Consider the following 24,668-nt stretch of genomic DNA (forward strand, 5'->3'; position numbering starts at 1 on the left):
GAAAGAGTAATCCATTCACTTGACAAAAAAATAATAATAATAACATTTAAATCTTCAGTTCCTAACATAAAATCATGTAACACTTCTCTAAGCACAGTTTTAGCACAGACTAGTTACTAATGAGAAACCCACAGAAGAGCTTTCAATCCTGGCTAGCATTTGAAATGTTAACATTCACCCAAAAAATATGAGTGGGAGAGAGGGGTGTTTTAATCTACTTGACATATTCTAAAGTGATAAAGGTTTTCTACTAAAGCTACATGGTAGGTAATTAATGTGGGTGAGAGGTGTGGAGGAAAGAAGGAAGCAAAATTTGTTTTAAAAAATTCTAAAACTATATTTTTTAAATTATGGTAATTATGTATCCATGAGTATAAGTTTATAGATGCATGTGTGGACATTGAATTTAAAATAGAAAGAATAACTAGAAATTCTTGCAGAGAATTTCCACTAAATCCACTTCAAAAGGTTTATTTTGTGTGTGTCTTTTACGTCACATCCAGTGATTTTCTAGAATAATTTTCTCTTCCATCTTAAAATATAAAAACAAATTGGAATCTAAAACACATAATTGATGAATGGGAATTGAGTTTGAAACTTGGAGTGAAAAAGTGCTTTCTCAGCCTGCAGCTGAACATTCTTCTCTGAAAGTGCTTCCTTGCCTGCTTCTCCTCTGATCAATAATGAATTAGACCAGGACTTTCCTGCTGTTGCTTTCTAAGAGATGTAGAGAACTGGGCAAGTGAGGAAGCCAACCAGCATTCCTGGGCCTAAGCCCCAGAGCCACTTCTGTGGATGGAATGTGTGAAAGCTTCCTGGAAGGATCAGGCACATTTTGTCTACTTACTGCAAAGCAATCTGCCCTTAGAAAATTTTGGTGATTTCTAGTATGCTTCCCAATGAAATGCAAAAACCATTGTATACCACTAGAAAATATAGACTCTAACCCAAAGCTGACAGTAGCAAGGGATTTGGAAGAAAAAAAAATGAATCATATTAGAGAGAATTGTTTTCATCACTTTTAAATTAAAACAATTTATATCAATGAAATATAGCAAACAAGAAAGAAGGGAAAAGTATCTATAATGCTATCTCCCCCAAACTGTTAAAACTTTGGTAGAATTCTTTTGAAATTCTTTCTAAATGTAAATGAAATCAAAATGTACATGAATTTTATATTCCAATCCCCCCACTAACATTGTGACATGGGCACTTTAAGCAAACCAATGTTAGATTTTTTTTTGCATTCTTTTATTTATTTGTTTATTTAAGAAAGGATTAATTAACAAAACCATAGGGTAGGAGGGGTACAACTCCACACAATTCCCAGCACCCAATCTCCATATCCCACCCCCTCCCCTGATAGCTTTCCCATTCTTCATCCCTCTAGGAGCATGGACCCAGGGTCATTGTGGGTTGCAGAAGGTAGAAGGTCTGGCTTCTGTAATTACTTCCCCACTGAACATGGGCGTTGACTGGTCGGTCCATACTCCCAGTCTGCCTCTCACTTTCCCTAGTAAGGTGTGTCTCTGGGGAAGCTGAGCTTCAGGACACATTGGTGGGGTCTTCAATCCAGGGAAGCCTGGCTAGCATCCTGATGGCATCTGGAACCTGGTGACTGAAAAGAGAGTTAACATACGAAGCCAAACAAATTGTTGAGCAATCATGGACCCAAAGCTTGGAATAGTGGAGAGGAAGTGTTAGGGAGGTACTCACTGCAAACTCTAGTGTACTTCTGCTTTCAGGTATATATTTTGCAGTAGTTTATGGATACGTGTGAACATATGCTCTCTCTCACAGAAACTGGTGTATATCTAGGTTTTGGGACTTTGTTAGAAAGTGAACCACCTGAGATGAAATTAGAGTATACTATGAAAGGAAAGGTCTCACCTGAGTAATGAAGCTGAAGGGTTGTCATTTCACACGTGAAGTCTCTGGATACAGTCTGAAGTGAAGCATGTTGAGGTGGCAATCGTTTCTTTGGTTAGGTTGTGATCAGCGGATGAAATATTATTTGATATGGATTGGCTAAGCTAAAAAAAACCAATGGGACTACATCAAATTGAAAAGCTTCTGCACATCCAAAGAAACTATTAAACAAACAAAGAGACCCTTCACAGAATGGGAGAAGATCTTCACATGCCATACATCAGACAAGAAACTAATCACCAAAATACATAAAGAGCTTAGCAAACTTAGCACCAAAAAAGCAAATGACCCCATCCAAAAATGGGCAGAGGATATGAACAAAACATTCACTACAGAGGAGATCCAAAAGGCTAACAAATATATGAAAAACTGCTCTAGGTCACTGATTGTCAGAGAAATGCAAATTAAGACAACTGTTAGATTTTATGAGAACTTTGGTGGCTATGGAGTAGGAGATGGAGATGAGGGACACAGGACTTTGATAGAGAATATGGTGACTTAGACACACCATGTATGAGGTGAAACTATGCCCCTGAAGTCTTGTTAAGTCACTAATAATAGTTTTCTTTATCTTTTATTGCCACCAGGGCTTTGCTGGGGCGGGGGTTAGTACCTAAAGGATGAATCCACTGCTCCTGGTAGCCATTCTCTTCTACTTTTTTTTTTTTTCATGTTTGTTAGAGCTAGAGAGAAAATGAGGCAGGGAGAGAGAAAGCAAGACACTGCAACACTGCTCCACCACTTCAAAAGCTCCCCCTGCAGGTGGGGACCGTGAGGTTTAACTTGAGTTCTTGCGCATAGTAAGATGTGCACTCTACCTGGTGCACCACCAGTTGGCTCCTACTAATAATATATTTATCATCATCATCATCAGTGCAGGGCCCCAAACAGTAAGAGCTATGAGAAAAGATGCCACTCAGATCTTAGGGACTTCCACTGAGAATAGTTTGTGACACATTTATTCATTTAAGCCCAGAGAGATCTCACCTGTATTTATGAACTCTTCTATAGAGCCCATATTTATGGGCTTCATTTAGTAATTCATTTCTTAATATTTATTGAATTACTGTGTGCCAGATCCTGTTCTCAGCATGAGGCAGAGCAAAGAACACAGAGAAAAATTCCTGCCCTTAGGAGAGGACACTTGGTGGTGGGTGACGTATGCTGACACCTGTCTTGGGGAGATGTGAAACTACTCCTGTAACAGCAGTAATATTGTAAATCAACATTTCCTCAGTTAGAAAAAAAAAAACAATAACTAAATCTCTACTTTTTATGCACCTAGAGAAAGGAATAAGAAAAATAAAACATATATTACATAGATACGTGCTATGAGGGAGATCCAACAGGAAATGGTAATAGGAAGAGTGTTTATAAAAGAGGAAGCCATAATTTTAGAGAGTCAGGGAAGGCTTCTCTGAATAGTGACATTCTGGTAAACACCAGAAGGAAGGGGAGAGGTAGCAGCAGGAGTAACTAGGGAAATTGCATAGGAACAAGAGCAAGATCAAGGGCAGGAGCTAGTCAGTTCTATGTAAATGGAGATTCAAGGTGATGGAAATATCTAGAGGAGACGAAGCAAGAAAAAGAGACATAGACAATGAGGTCAGATTGGTTTTTGGAGAACTTTATCACACAGGTCTTGAAAAGCTCTTGTAGATAGTAGAAAACTTTTATTCTCTTTAAGGTGGAAGACTATTAAAGAACTTTGAAGAGATAAGTTTCATGCTTTAACCTTGACAACATTACTGGCCATTTGACTGATCATAATAAGTGGGTGGGAGCAAGTGTGGCAGGAGGTAGTTTGGTTTTAGAAAGTCATTACAATAACCCCACGGCAATGTGGACAACTGTAGCAGTAGAGGAGGTGATGGGAAGCAACTCCCTCTAGATATATTTTGGAAAGCTGGGAAAACCGCATACAAACAAAAATAGGACCACGAAGAGCTCCATTATTTGAGGTCTAAAATCCTAGAAAAAAAAAAGTTCCCTTTACTGTACTGTAGTGGGAAAAAATATGTTACCATTTATTGCACTGGGGTAGGTTAAATAAAGCTTTGGGAGGGAGATTTGGGGAATCAGTGTCATTTAGTCTTCAGAATGAGATTATTAACATGTGAATATAGAAATCCAAGGATTGAGCCCTGAGGCATTTCAGCATTCTGAGTTAAGTAACCAACAACTGTGGCTTGTCTACTTACTGAGAGTTACCAAGACACCGAGCGTCCAAGAAAGTTTTGAGTAAACTATAATAACTGCACACCTGACCAGAGGTCAGGAGATGAGCAAGGGAAAAAAAAAGGAAAGAAAGGGAAGGAAGAAAGGAGGAAAAAAAGAGAGAGGAAAAGAGAAAGAAAGAAAGAAAGAAAGAAAGAGAGGGAGGAAGGAAGAAAGAGAGAGAAAGGAAGGAAGAAAGGATAAGAGAGAGAGGAAGAAGAAATAAAGACAGACAGACAGACATGAAAGGGAAAGAAGCATAGAAAACATGTCGCTTCTGCTGCACCCCATGATGGCCCTGGGTCCATGTTCCCAGAGGGATAAAGAATAGAAAAGCTTCCAGTGGAGGGGAAGGGATACAGAACTCTGGTGGGGAGGATCATGTGGAATTGTACCCCTCTTATCCTACGATTTTGTAGATCATTATTACATAAATAAAAAGAAAAGAAAGAAAAGAAAAGAAATCATGTCACCCTGGGATCTGAGTAAAGGATGAATTTCAAAACAGCCCTCAGTTCTATCAAATAGTGCTGGGAGAGTAGCTACAAAGGGGAACAGGATCTGACCACTAATTTTAGAAGCAGAGCAATTACAGAAAATCTTGTCAAGAGCAATTTTGGTGGAAACTGTTAGACAGAAAGACTGGGTTCAGTGATTGAGAAAGTCTTGAAACTTGAGTAATATTCTAAGAGTAGCCTGGGATCCCACAGGTCCCAAGTTAAATACAAGAGACATTGATAGAAACAGAGACCGAGATCAGAGCACTGCTCAGCTCTAGCATATAATTTGTGTGCACACGTGTAAGAGGAGGAGAGAGCTCTCTCTCTTTTATAAAGACATAAATCAATTTAAAGTCTTAACCTTTGATAATTTTTTAATCTTTATTTATTGGCTAGAGACAGCTAGACATCTAAAAGTAAAGGGGAGAGAGAAAGGGAGTGAGACAGAGAGACACCTGTAGCCCTGTTTCACCACTCACAAAGATGCAAGTGGGAATGGGGGCGTTGAACCCAGGTCCTTGAGCGTGATAACATGTGCACTCAGCCAGGTGTGCCACTACCCAGCTCCAAGGTTTCAACTTTAGAATAGGGAACAACTTATAACATAGCAAACAGAAAAATTTTCAGGGATTTTTCCTGTGCAGAAATAGAAAATCCCAAGTGCTAGCTAGAAGTGTGTATCTGGTCAAAACAAGGTTTGTTTGTTTGTTTGTTTTATATGGGTCAAAGGATAAACAAGCATATGTATGTAGTGATAGAAATTATCCAGTATAAGACAAGGTGTCTGTGAACAGATGAAAGGATGTGGAAGCTACAGAGAGCTGAGCTCTTGGACAGGCCATGGCCGGTGCGCCACTATGTTCCATCGCTGGGGAGCCAGAGACGACCCGAACTGCCCCTGTGGCTCCAGACAGACTATGACCCACATCGTCAACGACTGCCACCTCTCCAGATTCAAAGGAGGTCTCGAAACTTTACATCAGGCTCAACCTGACGCTGTTGACTGGCTACGGAAGAAGGGCAAATGCTAGAAGAAGAAGAGCTGAGCTTGACCTGAGTCATTCATCTCCTGAAACAGAAAAGAAGGGAGAATTTATAGACACAGACATCTATAGGTCTGTAAGGCAACATGGTGGTCTCATCAAGACTCCCTGATGATGGCTTCTGTTGTTGGAGTAAAACAGAAAGAAAAGATCATCCGCTGAACATTAGGATGGTGGAGAAGGTGCTGGCACTTTAGAGGAAAATGTTGATATGCCATGTAGAAGAGCATGGACTAAGGAAATGAAATATAATTGCAAAGGAACATTAAAGGTTCATTTAGCAACCAAGTGAATAAGCACACTGAGAATGGAAGTCAAACACTCATAAAACACTCTTAAAAGAATTCAGTTTGTTTCTCATATCTTAATTCAGTTTGTTTTCCCATATTTGGGAGCAACTCTCTTCCCTGATCCAGCTTTCCAGTCCGATTTCCAACTCTGACACCATCTCCCCAGACACTACCTTTAGCCCACCTACATGTTAGCTGTTGGGCTTAGGTAACAATTTGTAAAGTCATGGGCCACTTGGAATATACCTAAAATAGACTTCTTAGCTTTTTCCAAAATGGAGACCCCAAATCTCATCTGCAAGGGTAAAGCTTTGTGAGTGAAGAAAGAGGGAGAAAAAGAGCCATTTACACATTTTAACAGGCTTGAGAGAGAAAGGGAAAGAGAGAAAGAGAGAAATCATAACCACACATAAGTTCATATAAACTTCAAAGTCCCACCTTCACTGCCTTCTAAACCACACCTATACCTGTTACCACTCCCATTTTTCCGTGCAACAACTATTTCCTCCTCCCCCCCCCCCCATCCCTAGTATGGGAAACATATGTGCCTGGAGGACATGTGTTTTGGTGCAGCGCAGCAGTGTCTGTTCCACACCCCCCAGCACTTCCTGTTCATATTCTGACCCCAACATGGGTACTGATTCACTCATTTCCCTTCACCCTCCACAAAATGATGACGAGTGTGGTGCAATGACTCCTTTCAATGGTTTTTCAAGGACTTAGCTTAACAGTAGAATACACTTTGAAGCAAAAATCATGGATGTGAAAAATCTTTTGGATCTAATTTTGTCATTCAGGATCCTGAACATTATATGTCCTCAGAGTAAGGCAAGACCAGCAGCATAATTTGAAAAGTAACTTACACCCTGATAATGATTTTTGTGAATAAAAATCAAGTAGTAGAAGCAAAATACAGAAATACCTTATCTTAAGTCTAAGGAAAATGTTTCAGAGCTAAAACATTGCACATCTCTTTGATCATGTAGTAAAACAAAAAGAGATTTAAAATTATCTCACTCTCAGGCCGAAGTTGAAAAACAAGATTAGAAAAGAAAACACAAGTCGAACCTGAAATGGAATTGGAGTATTACACCAAAGTAAAAGACTCTGGGGTGGGTGGGTGGGTGGCGAGAATACAGGTCCATGAAAAATGATGAATGAAATAGTGGGGGTTGTATTGCTAAATGGGAATCTGGGGAATGTTATGCATGTAAAAAAAAAAAAAGAAGTAGAAACGCAAAGCAGAAATTGACTGAGTTTGGAGTATGGCACCAAAGTAAGAAAGCATAAGTATACTAGAGTTTGCAGTGAGTACCTCCCTAATACTTCCTCTCCACTTTTCCAAGCTTTGGGTCCATGATTCCTCAACAATTTGTTTGGCTTTGTATGTTAACTCTCTTTTCAGTCACCAGGTTCCAGGTGTCATCAGGATGCCGGCCAGACTTCCCTGGATTGAAGACACCACCAATGTGTCCTGGAGCTCAGCTTCCCCAGAGACCCATCCTACTAGGGAAAGAGAGAGGCAGACTGGGAGTATGGACCAACCAGTCAAAGCCCATGTTCAGCGAGGAAGCAATTACAGAAGCCAGACCTTCTACCTTCTGCAACCCTCAATGACCCTGGGTCCATGCTCCCAGAGGGATAGAGAATGGGAAAGCTATCGGGGGAGGGGGTGGGATATGGAGATTGGGTGCTGGGAATTGTGTGGAGTTGTACCCCTCCTACCCTATGGTTTTGTTAATTAATCCTTTCTTAAATAAAAAAAATAAAATAAAAATAAATAAATAAATAAATAAAATTATTGTTCAGGAATGTAGTTTGCATCTACTATTGTTAAAAAAAAGAAACTCAAGTTTGTATCTATTATTGTTAAGAAAGGAGCTTTAGTTCTATTTAGTGTTAAGAAAGGACTTCTATAATAGTTTAATATTTAAACAATTGTCCTTAAAAATGGAACTCCCACTGGATCCCTTCTGTATATCCTTCAGTGAAAATAAACATACTCCGAAGATGTGGAGTCCTGCACATACGTGGAAGAAACAGAGATTATGTAAGAGGAAAAAGACAATTTCGGCGGGGGGGGGGGGGGGCAGATGTGAGAAACTGATGTCTTTTCCCTCCATTGCCAGGGAATTATTTGAGAATTTTATCTCCTTTTCTTGGGTTGGCCAATGGATTTTTTTTTTTTGTAAAAAAAAGTTTAAGCTTTTTGTTTCTTACAAGTTGTGCATAATATTGGGGGGCTGGGGGTTTTACCTACTGTTTTTTTTTTTCAGGCAAATAACTGAATAAAATTCCCTTTACAAGACCAAAGTTCAATTTTTAAATTTTTTTTATCTTGATCTCATATTGATTTAGAAATCATTTTCTGGAGCATAGTTTTACACTGCACCCGGAACAAATAAATGAAAATGTCATGCATCCACTGCCAGAGTTTTATGGCTTCCACACCAGGCCATAATGGCTATAGTTTTCACAAAGTCTGAGATACGGTCTGGTAGATTTTTTATTTTTCTTCTTTTTCAAATTCATATTCTTTGTACCTGTACCCTATATGTAATCTATCCAGAAGGTTATCTTTCACCTTTTAAACTATTTCACTAAACATAATAACCTCCAGTGCCATCCATTTTGTCTTGAAGGATACATCACCTTTTCAAATTGCAAAGTAATATTCTATCGAATCAACATCTCATAACTTGCTCTAAAGCTCAGTATTTTATTTAAAGCCTTGCCCCACCTCATTTGTCATTATTACTCAATTGTTTGCATCCCCCACATAGTGGTGTAGAATAGTTAGCTTCCTTTACCAGCCCTCTTGGCAAAGTTAGAGAGTACCAAGCTTCAGGTTTTCTTAAGTCTAACTTGATGGGTAATTATCGCTGTTTATCAAATTGTAAAAGTGAAATCAGAGACTATGAGAAATATCATTTAAAAAATAGCCAGTTCCTAGCTAGTGAGACAAAGAGGTGAAGGACCTAGTGATTTATGTGGCAATGTGTAAGGGCAGCAACTGAAGCTCTTAGCCAACCCCACTGACATCACAGATCGTTCCTGCCGTCACAATGCTGCTGAGACAGCCCAGAAAGGAGGCCCAGAGAGAGAAAAACTTTACTCAATATGCACTCAGTTTTCTTACTACTTTGGCTTTCTGAGAGGAAAAAACAAACAACCAAACAAGCAAAAACTCTGCTCCATTTCTAAGTGGGGGGAGGGAAAGACCAACAGAAAACAAAGCCGGAAAATTAAGCATCATGAGTCCAGGTACTTAACTCACAGATTATTTCAGGTCCTTGAATTTACTCTATTCTACCATTTTATCTTTCTAATTACATATAAACAAAGCAATAAATCCCAAAGACGACCCTTATGTTGCTTGAGCACAGCAGGTGACAAGCTATTCCCTACTATTTTAGAGCAGTCTGTTTTGTTTTGTAAAGTGAAACTCAACTAAGTTTCCTGAATGTCTTGTGGAAGTATCTGCTGGATAACTCTCTAGTTGAGCGTAGGTATCTAGGGGAGAACTGAGGAAGGTGAGGAGCGTGGGTATCTAGGGGAGAACTGAGGAAGGTGAGGAGGGAAGAGTGCAAGTGTAAATCTAGAAACCCCACTTGTACAGAAACTATCCTTAGTTTTTGGGTTTTGTTTTTTTTTTTAATTATCATCATTGCAAAAATTCCCTTGCCATAGTTCCTGATCTGATTCAGCATTCTGGTTGCCTAGATACAGATGTAAACAGAAGTGCCTTCCTAACTGCGGAGGAACAGCTGGACAAACCTGATGGCCCCCTTCCTGGCTCACCCAGCGACCAAGAAAAGAAAGCAAGTACTTTCAGATATTCATAGTAAAAAAAAAGGAATATTTTGTTCAGCTTCTTCAGAGCTTATCATTGCCTAGAGATTCGAATGAGTCTTGGAAGTGTTTTTCTTTTCCTTTCAGTCAGGCTCCTTGTTTGCATTGTTTTGACAAAGTGAATGATGTAGCACAAGCTGAAAGGAATATATCACAATATGAGACAATCTTGCACTGACAACATATCAAGCTGAAAATTTACAGCCATGTTATCATTATTTAGGTGAAATTTTAAAAGAAAATATGACAAACTGAAGATCTATACTTTATGTGAACAAAGAGAATAAACAGCTACACAGAATGCTGCTTTCATTGGTACTTGTCACATCACCCCCACTGGTTCAAAAAGGCCCTCAAGGAAGCATTGTTTTTAGATCAGAGCACCTGAACACTGGAGACAGTATCTTATGATAGACTACTGGTATTGCACTAGAAAGCTAACACAATTAATTATAATGCTGGTTTTTCATATCGGTTGTTTGGGTGACATGCTCAGTGTGCAATTTTGGTTGATTACTTAATCTCTCTGCTTACTCTTCTGTGAAATAAGCTAATTAGGTCTATCATACAAAGATCTGGGATTAAAATGTGCCATTTGGGTATAGGCTATAGCGATAGGAAAGAGTCAATAGCTAATATATGATTTCGATTGTTACGTATATGATCTGGATCAAATCGATTGCTTCCCTGAGACTCAGACTCCTCACATATAAAAAGAATCATATGAAATGTTTTGTGATAAAGAGAAAGGCTATCATGTACTTAAAGTAATTAATGATGTACATAAGGTAAAGTTAATGATTCCTACCCTACAGGGCTGTTGGAAGAATGAAATCACATCATCTCTATGAAAATATCTTACAGTCCTAAGCTATAAAGGAGTATAACATTTTAAAGTATTACTATAAAATAGGTGAAAACTGATACATAAAATTTTCCAAAATAACTAGATATATTATTTGACAGAGATAACTTTGATGTAATTAATTATTGAGTATAAGAATAGAAGCAAGACAGAACTGGCTTTTATATTCAATGAACAAATGTTGAAAAGTAGAAGCACTCTCTTAGATATATAAAAATTAAATAGACAAAAGAGGAAGTAAACACATGATAATGTTAAGTTTTCCTCTAGGTGGTGAGACTATGTGAGATGTTTTCCTTTTTGATGTTTCTATATATTCCAAAATTTTCTCCACCATCAGATTTAATATATGTCACTTTAAAAACAGGTGATTCATAGGTGAGCTTCTAAGAGTATGCTACTGGTTGTCAAAAGACTCATGACACATTTTTTATGCTTTTCTATGCAAAAATGTGTCATGGTTTTTCTGGCAGCCCAAATATTTATGACCCTCCAAATAATTATTAAAATTAATGTGCACATGCACAGTTTCACTTAAGAAGAAAAGAAGGCAATAACCCAGTAATTTATTGTTCATAGACACAAAATTCTTCATACTCCTCCATTCTACAAAGACTTTTAAAGGGACACTGGGTAGCAAATGACAAATACATAAGGCCAGGAATCAGCTAATTGCTCAAGAACTGCCCTAAATAGAATCCCACAGGTCAGTTCCTAGATGTGGAGAGCAGAGGAAGAAAAGAGTTGGTTTTAAGGAAATGAGAAGCCTAAGTATTGTAGTGGTCTGGGTGGAAACTGGAGTAAAAACACAAACTAAGTCTGCTAAACTCTCCAGGGAATGAGGATGGTTACCATAACATAGGCACCCAGTTGCCTAGTGAATAAATGTATTCAATGTCTGTCTTAAGAGTGTCACACCCACTGCAGACATCATCAGTAATCTGGAGACTCTAAAGCATCACTGAGACGGTTCACAGACCCCATTCTGGGAACCTCCACCCTGTTCTGATGGCCCCATCACCAAGTAGGTTGAGGCAGGAGTGGCTCACTATAAAAAGGTGTTCTCTGTTAGTTTCCGGAACACTAAATTTAAAGAAAAAAAGAAAGAAGAAAAACTTTTATGGAAGGAGAAAAATTTTCAGTTAGAGTTTTCTCAGCTGTAAATTTTTAAAAAGTGGAAGTATTTGTCATTTGCAGAATGATTTCTGTAACTTGTTTTAACCTTCATTCATTAGATGGAGACCGCAAGAAATCAAGAGGGTAGGGGGAGATAGAGAAGGAGAAGCTCCCCCTCCTACAACCACAAGTGGGGACCGGAGGCTTGAACCTGGGTCCTTGCATATTTAAACATTTGTGCTCAGCCAGGTGCACCACCACCTGGCCTGAGAGAATGATTTCTGCAATATGGATCTTGCCATAGTCCGTTCACCACTATAGCATACAAAAGGAACCAAGAAAAAAATATATTCTAAGGTCACATTTTCTTTACGTTTTAAGCTTAGGTGAGGTGCTACTCACTAACCTCCTATTTTAACTATTAAACCCTTGTCAGTGAAATGCTATATTAAAATGAGAATAAATCTGTGTCCTGTGTTTAAGCTGAAAAATAAAAGAACGTGAGAATTTAAAACAATCTCAGCATATGCAAGACAGTGAATACATCTGCTATCCTTTGTCTTCCTAGAAATGTTGCAAAATTATAAACTTTTATGCAAGTAAAACTTTCTAGTAATACCATTTTCTTTAGTTAAGTGTGCAAGTAAATAGCTATGTTTTTTTTAACTTTTTTTATATTTATTTTCCCTTTTTGCTGCCCTTGTTGTAGTTATTATTGATGTTGTCATTGTTAGATAGAACAGAGAGAAATGGAGAGAGGAGGGGAAGACAGAAAGGGAGAGAAAAAGACACCCCTGCCGGTGGGGAGCCGAGGGCTCAAACCGGAATCCTTATGCTGGTCCTTCCTTGCACTTTGTGCCACGTGCACTTAACCTGTTGCGCTACCACCCTACTGCCATAAATAGCTATGTTTAAGACTATTAAGTTTCCTGTATGCTCCTTACTTTTATTTCTCAGTGACTATCATAATCTGGCATCAAGGTTTCTTAGAAAGCAAGATTTACTTGGGTAAATTTTGTAGTTTGAGACTTTGCTTTTGAAAATGAGCTGATTCCCCTCAGAATTCACATATTATAAACAATTCACTTTCAGAGAACTTCTTCATAACTCAGTTAATTTTAAAATTCATTCATTACTTTAACTTTCCAGAATTTTTTTTTCTGATGGCAGTACCAAATTGATGAAATGAAGATTCATTTATTCTCCAAATCTGATTTTGGTTTCAGTCTCTAGCCATACAAATGAAGCACATACAAGTTAATTAGACTAATTGCCTACAACCTTTAATATATAATTTGCCTAAAATTGAAAAAGGTACATAAGCATAAGATCGATTAGATTTCCCTGTGAATTGATGATACATTTTAAAACCTATGACCTTTGTTTTAGGTAAGATTATCTCCAGCCAAAATGTCTAACAAGAATTCTTCAGATCTAGTTGAATATGTTGACAAGTAAGTCTGTAAATTGTAACTAGTTTTAACGATCGACTGAACTGAATAATTAAGGTTTAAGTGCCTGCTAAGAACTGGCAGCCATGGAACCGGGGTGGAATGGATGGTTCCAGAAATTATCCTATCCTGAACACTGCATACAATTTTTTAAATTAAATTAAGTGGGCCATGCAGTAGCATACCCAGTTGAGCACACACGTTACCATGCTCAAGGAGTCTGATTCAAGCCCCTGGAAGCTTCATGAGTGGTGAAGAAGTACTGTAGATGTCTCTCTCTCTCCTCCTCTCTATCCCCCCTCCCATAGCTCTCTGTTCTATTAAAAAAGGGGGGGAGGGTAAATAAATGTTTTCAAAGAAATATTCTTGTCAAAAACTTTGAAAAAATAAAAATGGAAGCTCTGGTTAGATAAAAATTTTCTGAGTAAAGATAATAAATGTGATGTGCATGAATAATTATTATAAATGGATATAGTAGCTAGCTTTATCTCCCAAAGACTTGTTCACACCCTACTCTCTTCCTAGTAAATGAAAATGATAAAAACTAGAGATAATTCTTCTAATCTGTCAAATTCTAGTAGTAATTCAAATGAATTTCTTCCACCAAGCTGAGTACATATATTTGAGTAGAGAGAACAAATTACTGGAATATGGCAACATGAAGCAAAGTCCAAGGAAATTTTTGTCATTGCTTGGATTCCAGAAAAATCAAAATTAAGACATAAAGGGAGTGGGCAGTAACTCACCTCAGAATGCAAACATTACCAGGTGCGAAGACCTGGGTTCAAGCCTCCAGTCCTCACCTGCAGGGGAGAAGCTTCAGGAACAGTGGAGCAGTGGAGCAGATGTATCTCCTCTCTTATCTCTCTCCCTCTCATTCTCTATCAAAATGAAAGAAAAAGGAAGGGAAAATGGTTGTCAGGAACAGTGGAGTTAATCAGACACTGATAACCAATGATAACCCTGGTGGTAAAAATAAATAAATAAGGGAGTTGGGCAGTAGCACAGCGGGCTAAGCGCAAGGACCAGCATTAAGGATCCTGGTTTGAGCCCCTGGCTCCCCACCTGCAAGGGAGTCGCTTCACAAGTGGTGAAGCAGGTCTGCAGGTGTCTATCTTTCTCTCCCCCTCTCTGTCTTCCCCTCCTCTCTCCATTTCTCTCTGTCCTATCCAACAATGACGACATCAATAACAACAATAATAACTACAACAATAAAACAACAAGGGCAACAAAAGGGAAAGTAAATATTAAAATAAATAAATAAATAAAATAATTTATAATTCAAAACAAAATCATCACCATGATTCTATAGTTTCAATTTTCATTTCTACTTTGATTTTCCCTTTTTTGTATTTTTCTTACCTACATCATAATATTAGAAATCTATGTATAGCCTGAGTTGATTAGTTTTCTTCTCCCTTCTAGCCTCTCAGATAAGGTGGTTACTCCTTCAGGACAGGAGATTGTCCCCATGAACTGCAGATTGGTTCCTGAGGAATTGTATTTGAAAGATAAAACAGAGTAACGGTAGAACAAGTGCAGATTCTGTGGAGTTCTGCTTAGAACAGCAAGCTCCTGGGTAAATAACTAATCAGAATTGCTAAATAACATTCAGATATGCCAATCATCAGTACAGATACTTTTCTGTGTTTTTTTTCATCTTTTAAAATTATTTGTTACTGGATAGAGGCCGCAAAATTGAGAAGGGAAAGGAGAGATGGAGAGAGACAACTGCAGCCCTGCCTCACTATTTCTGAAGCTTTTTCCCCCTGCAGATCAAGACCAGGAACTTGAACTCAGGTCCTTGTGCACTGTAATGTGTGTGCTTAACCAGGTGCACTGCCACCTGTCTCGCACAGATGCTTCCAGTTGACATATTCAACTCAATAAAATAGACATCAAGGCAATAACATGCTATTGTTCCATCCTTAAATCCTAGTACTCATTGATTAGAAGCAAATTAATGATGTGCAGTGTATTCAGATAAGCAAACGTCATTATCAATTCATTAAGTTACCAGAATACATACTGTATATACTACTTATCCTCAGAGGTCCTGCTATTGAAATCTAAGTAGACACAGCGAATACTAAAAACAGATAACATTAAAGTGAGAAAATACATCTGCAAAAGATGTCTCGTCTATAAACAAAGTTTGGCTAAGGATAAAGAAGCGTCTTAGAAAGACAAGCAGGTCATGCCAACGCCCATGTTCATTGAGGAAACAATTACAGAAGCCAGGCCTTCCACCTTCTAAACCCCTTAATGACCCTGGGTCCATAATCCCAGAGGGATGAAGAATAGGAAAGTTATTAAGGGAGGGGATAGGACATGGAGTTCTGGTGGTGGGAACTGTGTGGAAATGTACCCCTCTTATCCTATGGCCTTGTCAATACTTCCATCTTATAAATAAAAATTATATAAATAAGAAAAGACAAGCAGGTCAGAGGATGACCCTACTGGGGGTTGTATTGTTATGTGGAAAACTGAGAAATGTTATGTATATACGAACTATTGTATTTTACTGTTGACTGTAAACCATTAATCCCCCAATAAAGAAATTTAAAAAAAGACAAGCAGGGGCCAGCAAGTAGCTCACTGTAATAGTGTTCTGTATTGTCATGTGGTGACCCAGGTTTGAGTCCAACCGCTACCACACTGAAGGAAGTTTCAGTGCTATAGTGGTCTCTTTCATCCTCTACTTCTCTCTGTCTATCATAAATAATAAAAGCAGTAGTTCACTCCCCCACACACACCTGTTGCACTCCTTCCAATGAAGTCACTCAGAGCTTAAGGGATATTCTTATTTCATTAAAATTAGAAATTATATAAATTCTAGCTAACTGCTGGAAGATATATTGTTATTTATTTTGTGCATAGTATTTAAAGATAACAGTTGCAAGATTTGGAAAAAATACTAGGGAAGGTACTACAACTTTTAAAATTAAAAAAACAATATATATATTTTTCAGGGTCCTTCTCAGCCTTAGCTAGATGGTGCAACATTCACATATCACTAATACTTGTTAAATGTTAGATCATATAGATAAAGCATGGGACAGAAGGAATTGGAAAGCTTGCAATCATTTATAGGACCATTCTGATCATAATATATTAATGACAGAAAATAATTCTCCTTTTCACATGGTTGATCAGTCCATAATGAGTAGATCGCCAGTGATTTTATGACAGTGTATCCAAAACTCTTTTATGACAGTGCATCCAAAACTTGCTTGGACTAATTGTGTCAAAAAAAATCACCAGAATCATCTTTATTTGTTGTTGTTTGTTTTGTTTTTGTATTCTCTTGGTAGGAGTCCTACACCTCAGGTACCTCAAGTCTACTCTTGTTTTTGCCTCTAATCAGTTGTATGACTTTGGGAAGGGGAAGATGTCTCCTCTGGATGGCCTCTGCATCCTTTCTAGCCTGCGGTAGTTTTAAGTGATGGCTGGAGAGATAGATGCTGAAGTCCCAAGGGCTGTCTGTATGCAAGTGAAGATCCAGGTTTCACTTCCAGTATGCAGATTAGAAAGCTTATGCTTGATAGTTCTCTCTCAACGCTGTCCACAATTTCTCATAAATACTCTTTTGTGCAATAAAGTTAATGATGAAAATTTTAAGAACTTACAGTATGCCTCCTATGGGATTAGGTTTTTAATAATGAAAAAAAAATTCTACCTATAAATATCTTTGGTTAATGTTCTTCAATTGACTCTCCTAAAAATAAAGTTTCTCTGGCGCAAAGCACAAGGACCGGCATAAGGATCCCGGTTCGAACCCCGGCTCCCCACCTGCAGGGGAGTCGCTTCACAGGCGGTGAAGCAGGTCTGCAGGTGTCTATCTTTCCCTCCTCCTCTCTGTCTTCCCCTCCCTCTCTCCATTTCTCTCTGTCCTATTCAACAACGACAACAACAATAATAACTACAACAATAAAACAACAAGGGCAACAAAAGGGAAAAAATAAATAAAATATAAATAAAAAAAAAATAAATAAATAAAAAAAAATAAAGTTTCTCATCACTAAGCTCTCTTCCATCTTTAATATTCTCTGACTTTCAAAAACTGGTTGTCACTCACTTGAATACTTATTTTTTAAATTTCTTTATTGGGGAATTAATATTTTACATTTGACAATAAATACTATAGTTTGTACATGCATCACATTTCTCAGTTTTCCATATAATGATACAACCCCCACTAGGTCTTCTGTCATTCTTTTTGGACCTGAATACTTATCATCTACTACATACTAGACAGTATGCTAGCCACTTGAAGAATTATCAGTCAACACAACAGACACATACTCCTGCTCACAGGAAGTAGTCATTCTAACAAACGGAGAAGATACCCATGATCTAGCAAGGGCTGGTGCCCTCACTGAGAAATTGGCATTTGAGCAGAAACCAGAGGAGGGAGCTGTTTATATGAACATGAAGGAGAAGAGCAAAGTTTCTAAGGCAGGAACATTTCTGTGGTGTGACAGACACAGCAAAGGACTGAAGATGACTGGAGTAAAAAATAAAAAGAAGTACACACTTGAACTGTGATGTTAGCTGGACCAGGAAAATAAAATAGTTTCATATTGAAGTGTTACCTGGGCTAAATAACAGTATATAGACCTGGAATTCTCTCAGGAGTGTAGTTTGTGATGATGAGTATCTGGCTGAAAACCCAAGAGTGGTATTTAATATTCAAATACAAGACTAAGTTATATAAGCAAAATAATAAATGATTAACGATTTCTCACTGTAAATAGAATGGGACATTCAAAGTTTGCAAAGTATTCGTTTTCCAGGGTTTTTTTTTCCTCAGTGGCAGACGTTTTATTATACTGTGATGCATTGTTTTATATGATGAAGATGGATATGTCTTATTACTGCACACAAAACCTGATGAGATTCTATGAGATTTCTTTGGGATCGGTCATGTTTGGTTGGAGATCTTAGTTTGCAGAAACAAATACATCTTTGAGGACAACTAGACCCCAAGTTAAAAAATACTTAAAATATTGTGAATTGTTTATTGAAAATAGAGATGCATGAGCACCCCATTTTTTAGCGAGCTTTTTAAAAATTACTTTATATGTGGGTTGGTAACGGTTTACAGTACAGTTGTTGCCACATGGGTACAATTTCTCATCTCCCCATATGTTGGTATGCATGAGACCCCTTCTGTTTCATTTGGTTTAAATCCCCCCTGCTTAACACTATTCTATTTACATAACCACTTCATTCTATTTACATAACCACTGTTAACAAGTTTCACCCTCCCTCCAGGGCATTTCTGGTTCAGTGATAGGATTCTCGCCTAATCTGCCCCCTCTTTGTCACACTCTGATTTTCACCAGTCACTTTTCTCTCCACCCTCTCTGTCACATCCTGTTTCCACCTTACTTGGCAAGTATATATAAAGACAGCATTGTGAGTTTTAGAGTACTGTACCTTGAGTTTAGTTTAGCTCGTCTTAGATTGTGCTGCGTCCTGCATGAATAAAGAGATACTGCGTACAACCCAGCCATGAGTCCCTGGTCGTCTGTTACCCGCCGGTGAAGCCAGCCCGGCGAAAACAACATAACCCGTCGAAAACAACACCCATGATATGCAAAACACGCTCACCACCAGCTTAGGTCCCTTTGCAACCATTATGCACCAAGACCTCAAAGCTAGCACCCCTCCCCCAACTTCATCCTATTCCTCGGCCTATAAATTCTTCACTCCAATATCTGCTTCCATCTTTGTATGATGAGCTTCCTGTGTGTCAGTTGACATAAACAACCTACAAGGACACCACTCTAACCTAGCACGACCTTAATTAACTGCATCTGCAACAGCCCTGTTTTCAAAGAAAGTCATTATAAAATCTTGGGGCTGAGGATTTCCTCATTATCTTTTGGGAACATATTTCTTTTTAAAAACATTTTATCTATTTATTAATTGGATAAAGACAGAGAGAAATTGAGAGAGGGTGGGGAGAGAGGAGAGGGAGAAACAGAGAGACACTTGCAGCCGTGCTTCCACTGGTGAAGCTTTCCCCCTGCAGGTGGGGTCCAGGGACTTGAACCTGGGTTCTTGTGCACTGTAGTGTGTGCTTATCCATTAGGAACATATTTCATCCCATAAATCACTTAATAATCTCAACATTGCGGGAGTCGGGCAGTAGCGCAGTGGGTTAAGCACACGTGGCGCAAAGCGCAAGGACCGGCGTTAGGATCCCGGTTCCAGCCCCCCGGCTCCCCACCTGCAGGGGAGTCGCTTCACAGGCGGTGAAGCAAGTCTGCAGGTGTCTATCTTTCTCTCTGCCTGTCTTCTCCTCCTCTATTTCTCTCTGTCCTATCCAACAATGACATCAATAACAGCGACAATAATAACTACAACAATAAACAACAAGGGCAACAAAAAGGGAATAAATAAATATTTTTTAAAAATAATAATCTCAACATTGCATGTCTCTTGGACAACCTAAGAGAGGCTAAAAGAAGTGGCAGAGGGAGAACTTGGACCAGGTCTTTTATCCACCAAGCACAGTGGTCTTTCTTCCTGGAAACTCACATAAAGGGGCTGGGTGGGGGGGCAGTGGCACACCAGGTTAAGTGCACCTAGTATGAAGGGCAAGGATCTGGGTTCAAGCCCCTGTTCCCCACATGCAAGGGGATACTTCACAAGTGGTGAAGTAGGTCTGCAGGTGTCTCTCTTTCTCTCTCCGTCTCTACCTCCCCTTCCTCTCTCAATTTCTCCTGTCTTATCCAATAAAATTTGGAAACAAATAAAAAAATAAATAATGATACATAGAGAGAGAGGGGTGGGGAACATGAGAAAGTATCTCAAGAGCTTGACAAAAATACTACAGAAATTCTCAGTGTCATCAGTTTGCTGCTGCGATTTACATGCCTTTCACCTGTCAGTGGAAGTCAGCCATCCATTTATACAAGGATTCTAAAATACTTGGCAGACTGAATGATCCCACAAGAAATCCCCCATGCTATTAATTCTTGGAACTATTTTAAAATTATGAATAACCAAAATCAAATTTAAAAAATTACTGAGCATGAGATTCTTTAATACAGTACATAACTTTTTTTTTTTTTACCTCCAGGGTTATCACTGGGGCTCAGTACACTGCGAATCCACTGCTCCTGGAAACTATTTCTTCCATTTTATTGGCTAGGAAAGAGAGAAATTGAGAGAGAAGGGAGAGATAGAGAGGAGGAGAGAAAGATAGACACCTGCAGACCTGCTTCACAGCTTGTGAGGCAACCTCCCTGCAGGCAGGCTCAAACCGGGATCCTTGAGCTGGTCCTTGCACTTCATATTATGCGCACATAACCCAGTGTGCCACCACCTGGCCCCCAGTACACAATTTATTTTCTGAAAAAGATCCATACCTAGTCTCTTCTCAACTACATCACTATTTGAAGTCTTCCCTTTCTAGACCTTTCAAGCAGACCCTGGCTGGCCAAATCCCACTAGTCTAGGTTTACTATTACTTAGTGTCAGAGAGGCAGAGACAGTGTGAAAGAGACTATAGCCCCACAGCTTCCTTCAGTGGGCATCAAACTTGAGCTGCATACATGTCAAGGCAGCACACTTTCCAAATGAGCTATTTTTCTAGTCCTAGGTCTACTTCAGCCAGGTTGGTTACAAAGCAATATGGACCTTATAGAAAATGTATTTTCAGTTTCATCACACACACATACACACACATCAAAATGTTCTCTAAGACTCTCAATCTGTATTTTTTCTTTTTTATGGCTATATTCACTGAATATAAGCTGGTCATATAAGAGACCTCACAAAATGAATATGCTCTTCAAGTAGGCAGTTCTGTGCTCTAGAAAAGGATTTAAGTAACCAGAGTTTGGTGTCTAGTATTACAGGTTACCAAAATGGTTATCAGAATCTCCTAAGTAAATTTAGTGCCCTATTCACAAGAACAGAACAGGCAGAGAAGTGAGAGGCTCCATGTACTGATGCATGTGCCAATGACAGCACAGCTGGTGTTAAGTCACACCACACTGTAGAGAAATAGAACTCAGAGTGTGAGGAAAATCTGTTCAGATTCAGTTGCTAGGTACATAATCAATGGTTTGTGTCAAGTCCAAATCTTTGTCTGAAAAGACCCCCTAGAAATTCTTCCTCCTGTGTAACTCCATCTAGAGTCCTCTGAAATATCCAGTTATTTCTTTCCTTTCACAGTTAAATTTAGATATAAATCCTACTGCTCTCCTAATAAAGCTATGAGTTTTTAATTTACTAAATTTCAAAGCCTCAGTTTTTACCTTTTAGGATGATTTGATGATGTAAACAACAGTGTCATCAGGAATCTCTCTTAGGAGCCAGAGAATGGTCTACATGTGCTCTTCTAGCTGTCAATTCAGCAATGTTCACTGGAAAACAATATTCTCTGATTGTGGCAATGGAAATAGGGAAAAAGATAAGTTGTCATTGACAAATGCAATGAGGTGAAATAGGCTGTTAAAATAGAAAATCACCGAGGGAAAGAAAAGTTTTTTCTGTGGAAGATATTGGAGATGAGACATAAAAATGGGAAAGAAGCAACTTGAAAAAAACTACAAGGAAGAGAATTCAAAGCAGAAGGAATAGCAAGTGTCAGGGTTCTAAGCTACAAACAGAAAGAGGGCCTGCGTGGTAGAATGAAAGCAGGTGGAGGGAAGAGTGGGAAAAGATAAGGCTGTATAGGAGAACAAGAATTTTGTTCTTAGAGAATAGAAAAGTCATCATTCAGCAAGTCCTCTCACTTAAACTTTTAGAAAAACCACTTTAGCTGTTGTGTGACATATGCACTCTTTGTTAGAAGGCAACTATAAATGAGATAATGGTTACTAAGATCCTCTTCCCAAAAAGAGAAGAAAGGATGAGAATGTGGAGGAGGAGAAGAAAGAAAAGGAGGAAGAGTGTACATGTGAGGACTGGGCAGTGGCACACCAAGGTGAGCATAGGTTATAATGTGAAAGGTCAGGGTTAAAGTCCCCAGTATCTGTCTTTCTCCTTCTGACTAGTTTCACTTAGTAAAATCCCCTTAGGTTCTATCATTCTTGTCTTGAATGCCATGAAATCATCTCCTTTTCAAAACAGCAATATTCTACTGTATATATATTTCACATCCTCTTTATCCAGGCATCTATCCATCTATGAACATTTAGGATATTTCCATGTCTTGATTATTGTAAATAGGGCTGAAGTGTGTATGTGTGAGTGAGTGAGTGAGTGTGTGTGTGTGTGTGTGTGTGTGTGTGTGTTTTCATATTGTTTGAATATATTTGGAAGTGGAATTTCTAAGTAATATGGTATATCTCATTCTAAGTTTTTGAGGAACCTCTATATTGTTTTCAATAGAGATTGAAATGTACATTCCACCAAGACTGTCCAAAGATCCTTTTGATTCAAACCTTTGTAAACTTTGTTTCTGATTTTTTTGATAAAGTTGTGATCAGATTTTCATGTGTATTTATCTCAGTATCTTTAATTTCTCCATTGATTATATAATTGATTTAATAGATATTCAATATCATATTGTTGTTTAGTCTCCTTATTGAGATTGTCCTGCTTTCTTTTCATTTTTAATATCAGGCCTCATATCTTTGTGGTCAGAGAAAATAATTGAAATTATTTCAATATACACAAAATATCAACACTTTTTTTGTATCCATTGTGTGGTCTATATCCTCAAGAATGTTTGAAGGAGGGGGTCGGGTGGTAGCGCAGCAGGTTAAGTGCATAAGGCACGAAGCTCAAGGACCAGCATAAGGATCCTGGTTTGAGTCCTGGCTCCCCACCTGCAGGGGAGTAGCTTCACAAGCAGTGAAGCAGGTCTGCAGGTGTCTTTCTCTCTGTCTTCCCCTCCTCTCTCCATTTCTCTCTGTCCTATCCAACAATGACGACATCAATAACAACAATAACTACTACAACAACAAAAAAAGGCAACAGAAGGGGAAAAAATATTGGAATTCCTTTCCTTCTTAAAAATAAAGTTTGAAGGATATGTACTCAGCATTTTTTACAATAGATTGCTTTGTAAATAATAATTAAACCCATCTGCTCTAAATGGTCATTTGAAGCTTTTTTCTGTTTTGTTTTTAATATTTTTATTATTGATTTAATAATGATTAACAATATTATAAAATAACAAGGATACAGTTCCACACACTTCCCACCACTAGAGTTCCATGTCTCACAACCCCCACCCCCATTGGAAGCTTTCCTATTCTCTACCCCTCTGGGAGTATGGACCCAAGGTCATTGTGGGATGTAGAAGGTGGGAGTTCTGACTTCTGTAATTGCTCCTTTGCGGGACATGGCTATTAACAGGTCGATCCATACCCCCAGCCTGTTTCTTCTTCTTTTTTTTTTCCACTTTTTAAAATTAATTTAATAATGATTGAAGCTGTTTTTTAAAATTCATTTTCTATCTGTTTCATTAGTCCATTGATGAGTGTTTAGTACTGAAGTTCCATTCTATAATTATGTTGTCATCAATCTCTCTCTGGGCCTGTTAATAGTTGCTTTATATATTTTGATTCTTCTTCATTCATATTTTGATAATTATTATTTTTGAGGGGGTTAATGCTTTACAGTGCAGTCATTCACACATGCATACAATTTCATTATGTACCAGGCCCCAAGACTTCCTTCCTCCAATTCCTTCCCCTCCCTACCCAGACTCCTTTGCTTTGGTGCAATACACCATGTCCAGTCTATGTTTCACTTTGTGTTCTCCCTCCCATCCCTATTTGTTAAGTCTCTCAAATAAGCGAGATCATTCAGTACTTGACCTCTTTTTAGTTTATCTCACTCAGTCATATTATTAATAAATGTATGCCTTCATGAATTGATCCTATAATTATTATACAATGTCCATCCCTAGCTCTTGCTACTCTATTTTTTTTTTTTTGCTAGAAGTCCATTTTATTTGATATGAGTATGGTGATCTCTGCCTTTTAAAATATTTATTTATTTATGAGAGAGAGGAGAGAGAGAAAGACAACCAGAGCATGACTCTGGTACATGTGATGCCAGGGATCATGCTTATAGATCTAGAACTCCCTCCACCATGCCACCCTCTAGGCCCCACTCTTGCCTTTATACAAGGTTGAATTTGTCTTGTGGGATATTTAAAATTTTTATTTGTTTATTTTAATGAGAGAGACAGGCATACAGACACTAGAACACTGCTTAGCTATATCTTATGATAGTACTGGGGACTGAACCTGGGACTGCAGGGCCTCATGCACGAAAGTCTTTGGCATAACCATTATGCTATCTCCTCAGCCTAAGTTTTTTTTTTAACCTTTTATGTAGGACCTATCTTTATCTTTGGAGCTCAGATGAGTCACCTGTAGATAGAAGGACATTTGACTTTGTGTTTTAATCCAGCCAGCCACTCTGTG

The 24,668-nt window shown here is 38.5% G+C and overlaps 1 protein-coding gene and 1 long non-coding RNA gene across 4 annotated transcripts in view; one reads left to right on the forward strand and one right to left on the reverse strand.

Annotated features, from left to right (window-relative positions):
- Positions 1 to 1,514: 1,514 nt before the first annotated feature.
- The window catches only part of LOC132541311 (uncharacterized), a 205,681-nt gene continuing 182,527 nt past the window's right edge, over positions 1,515 to 24,668 (reverse strand). The window contains exon 2 of the long non-coding RNA XR_009552473.1: positions 1,515 to 1,586. This is a non-coding gene — a long non-coding RNA (uncharacterized LOC132541311). The remainder of the gene's footprint in view (positions 1,587 to 24,668) is intronic.
- The window catches only part of FAM81B (family with sequence similarity 81 member B), a 51,089-nt gene continuing 35,520 nt past the window's right edge, over positions 9,100 to 24,668 (forward strand). Inside the window, exons 1-3 of one of the 3 annotated variants that reach the window (XM_060201185.1) lie at positions 9,100 to 9,243; positions 9,703 to 9,800; positions 13,202 to 13,266. In XM_060201185.1, the coding sequence (XP_060057168.1) occupies positions 9,234 to 9,243; positions 9,703 to 9,800; positions 13,202 to 13,266 (173 nt within the window). In that variant the 5' untranslated portion in view covers positions 9,100 to 9,233. The remainder of the gene's footprint in view (positions 9,244 to 9,702; positions 9,801 to 13,201; positions 13,267 to 24,668) is intronic. The other 2 variants (XM_060201184.1, XM_007531423.2) reach the window with 2 other exon arrangements.

This window comes from Erinaceus europaeus, chromosome 11 (assembly GCF_950295315.1).
Source record: "Erinaceus europaeus chromosome 11, mEriEur2.1, whole genome shotgun sequence".
Lineage (NCBI taxonomy): Eukaryota > Metazoa > Chordata > Mammalia > Eulipotyphla > Erinaceidae > Erinaceus > Erinaceus europaeus.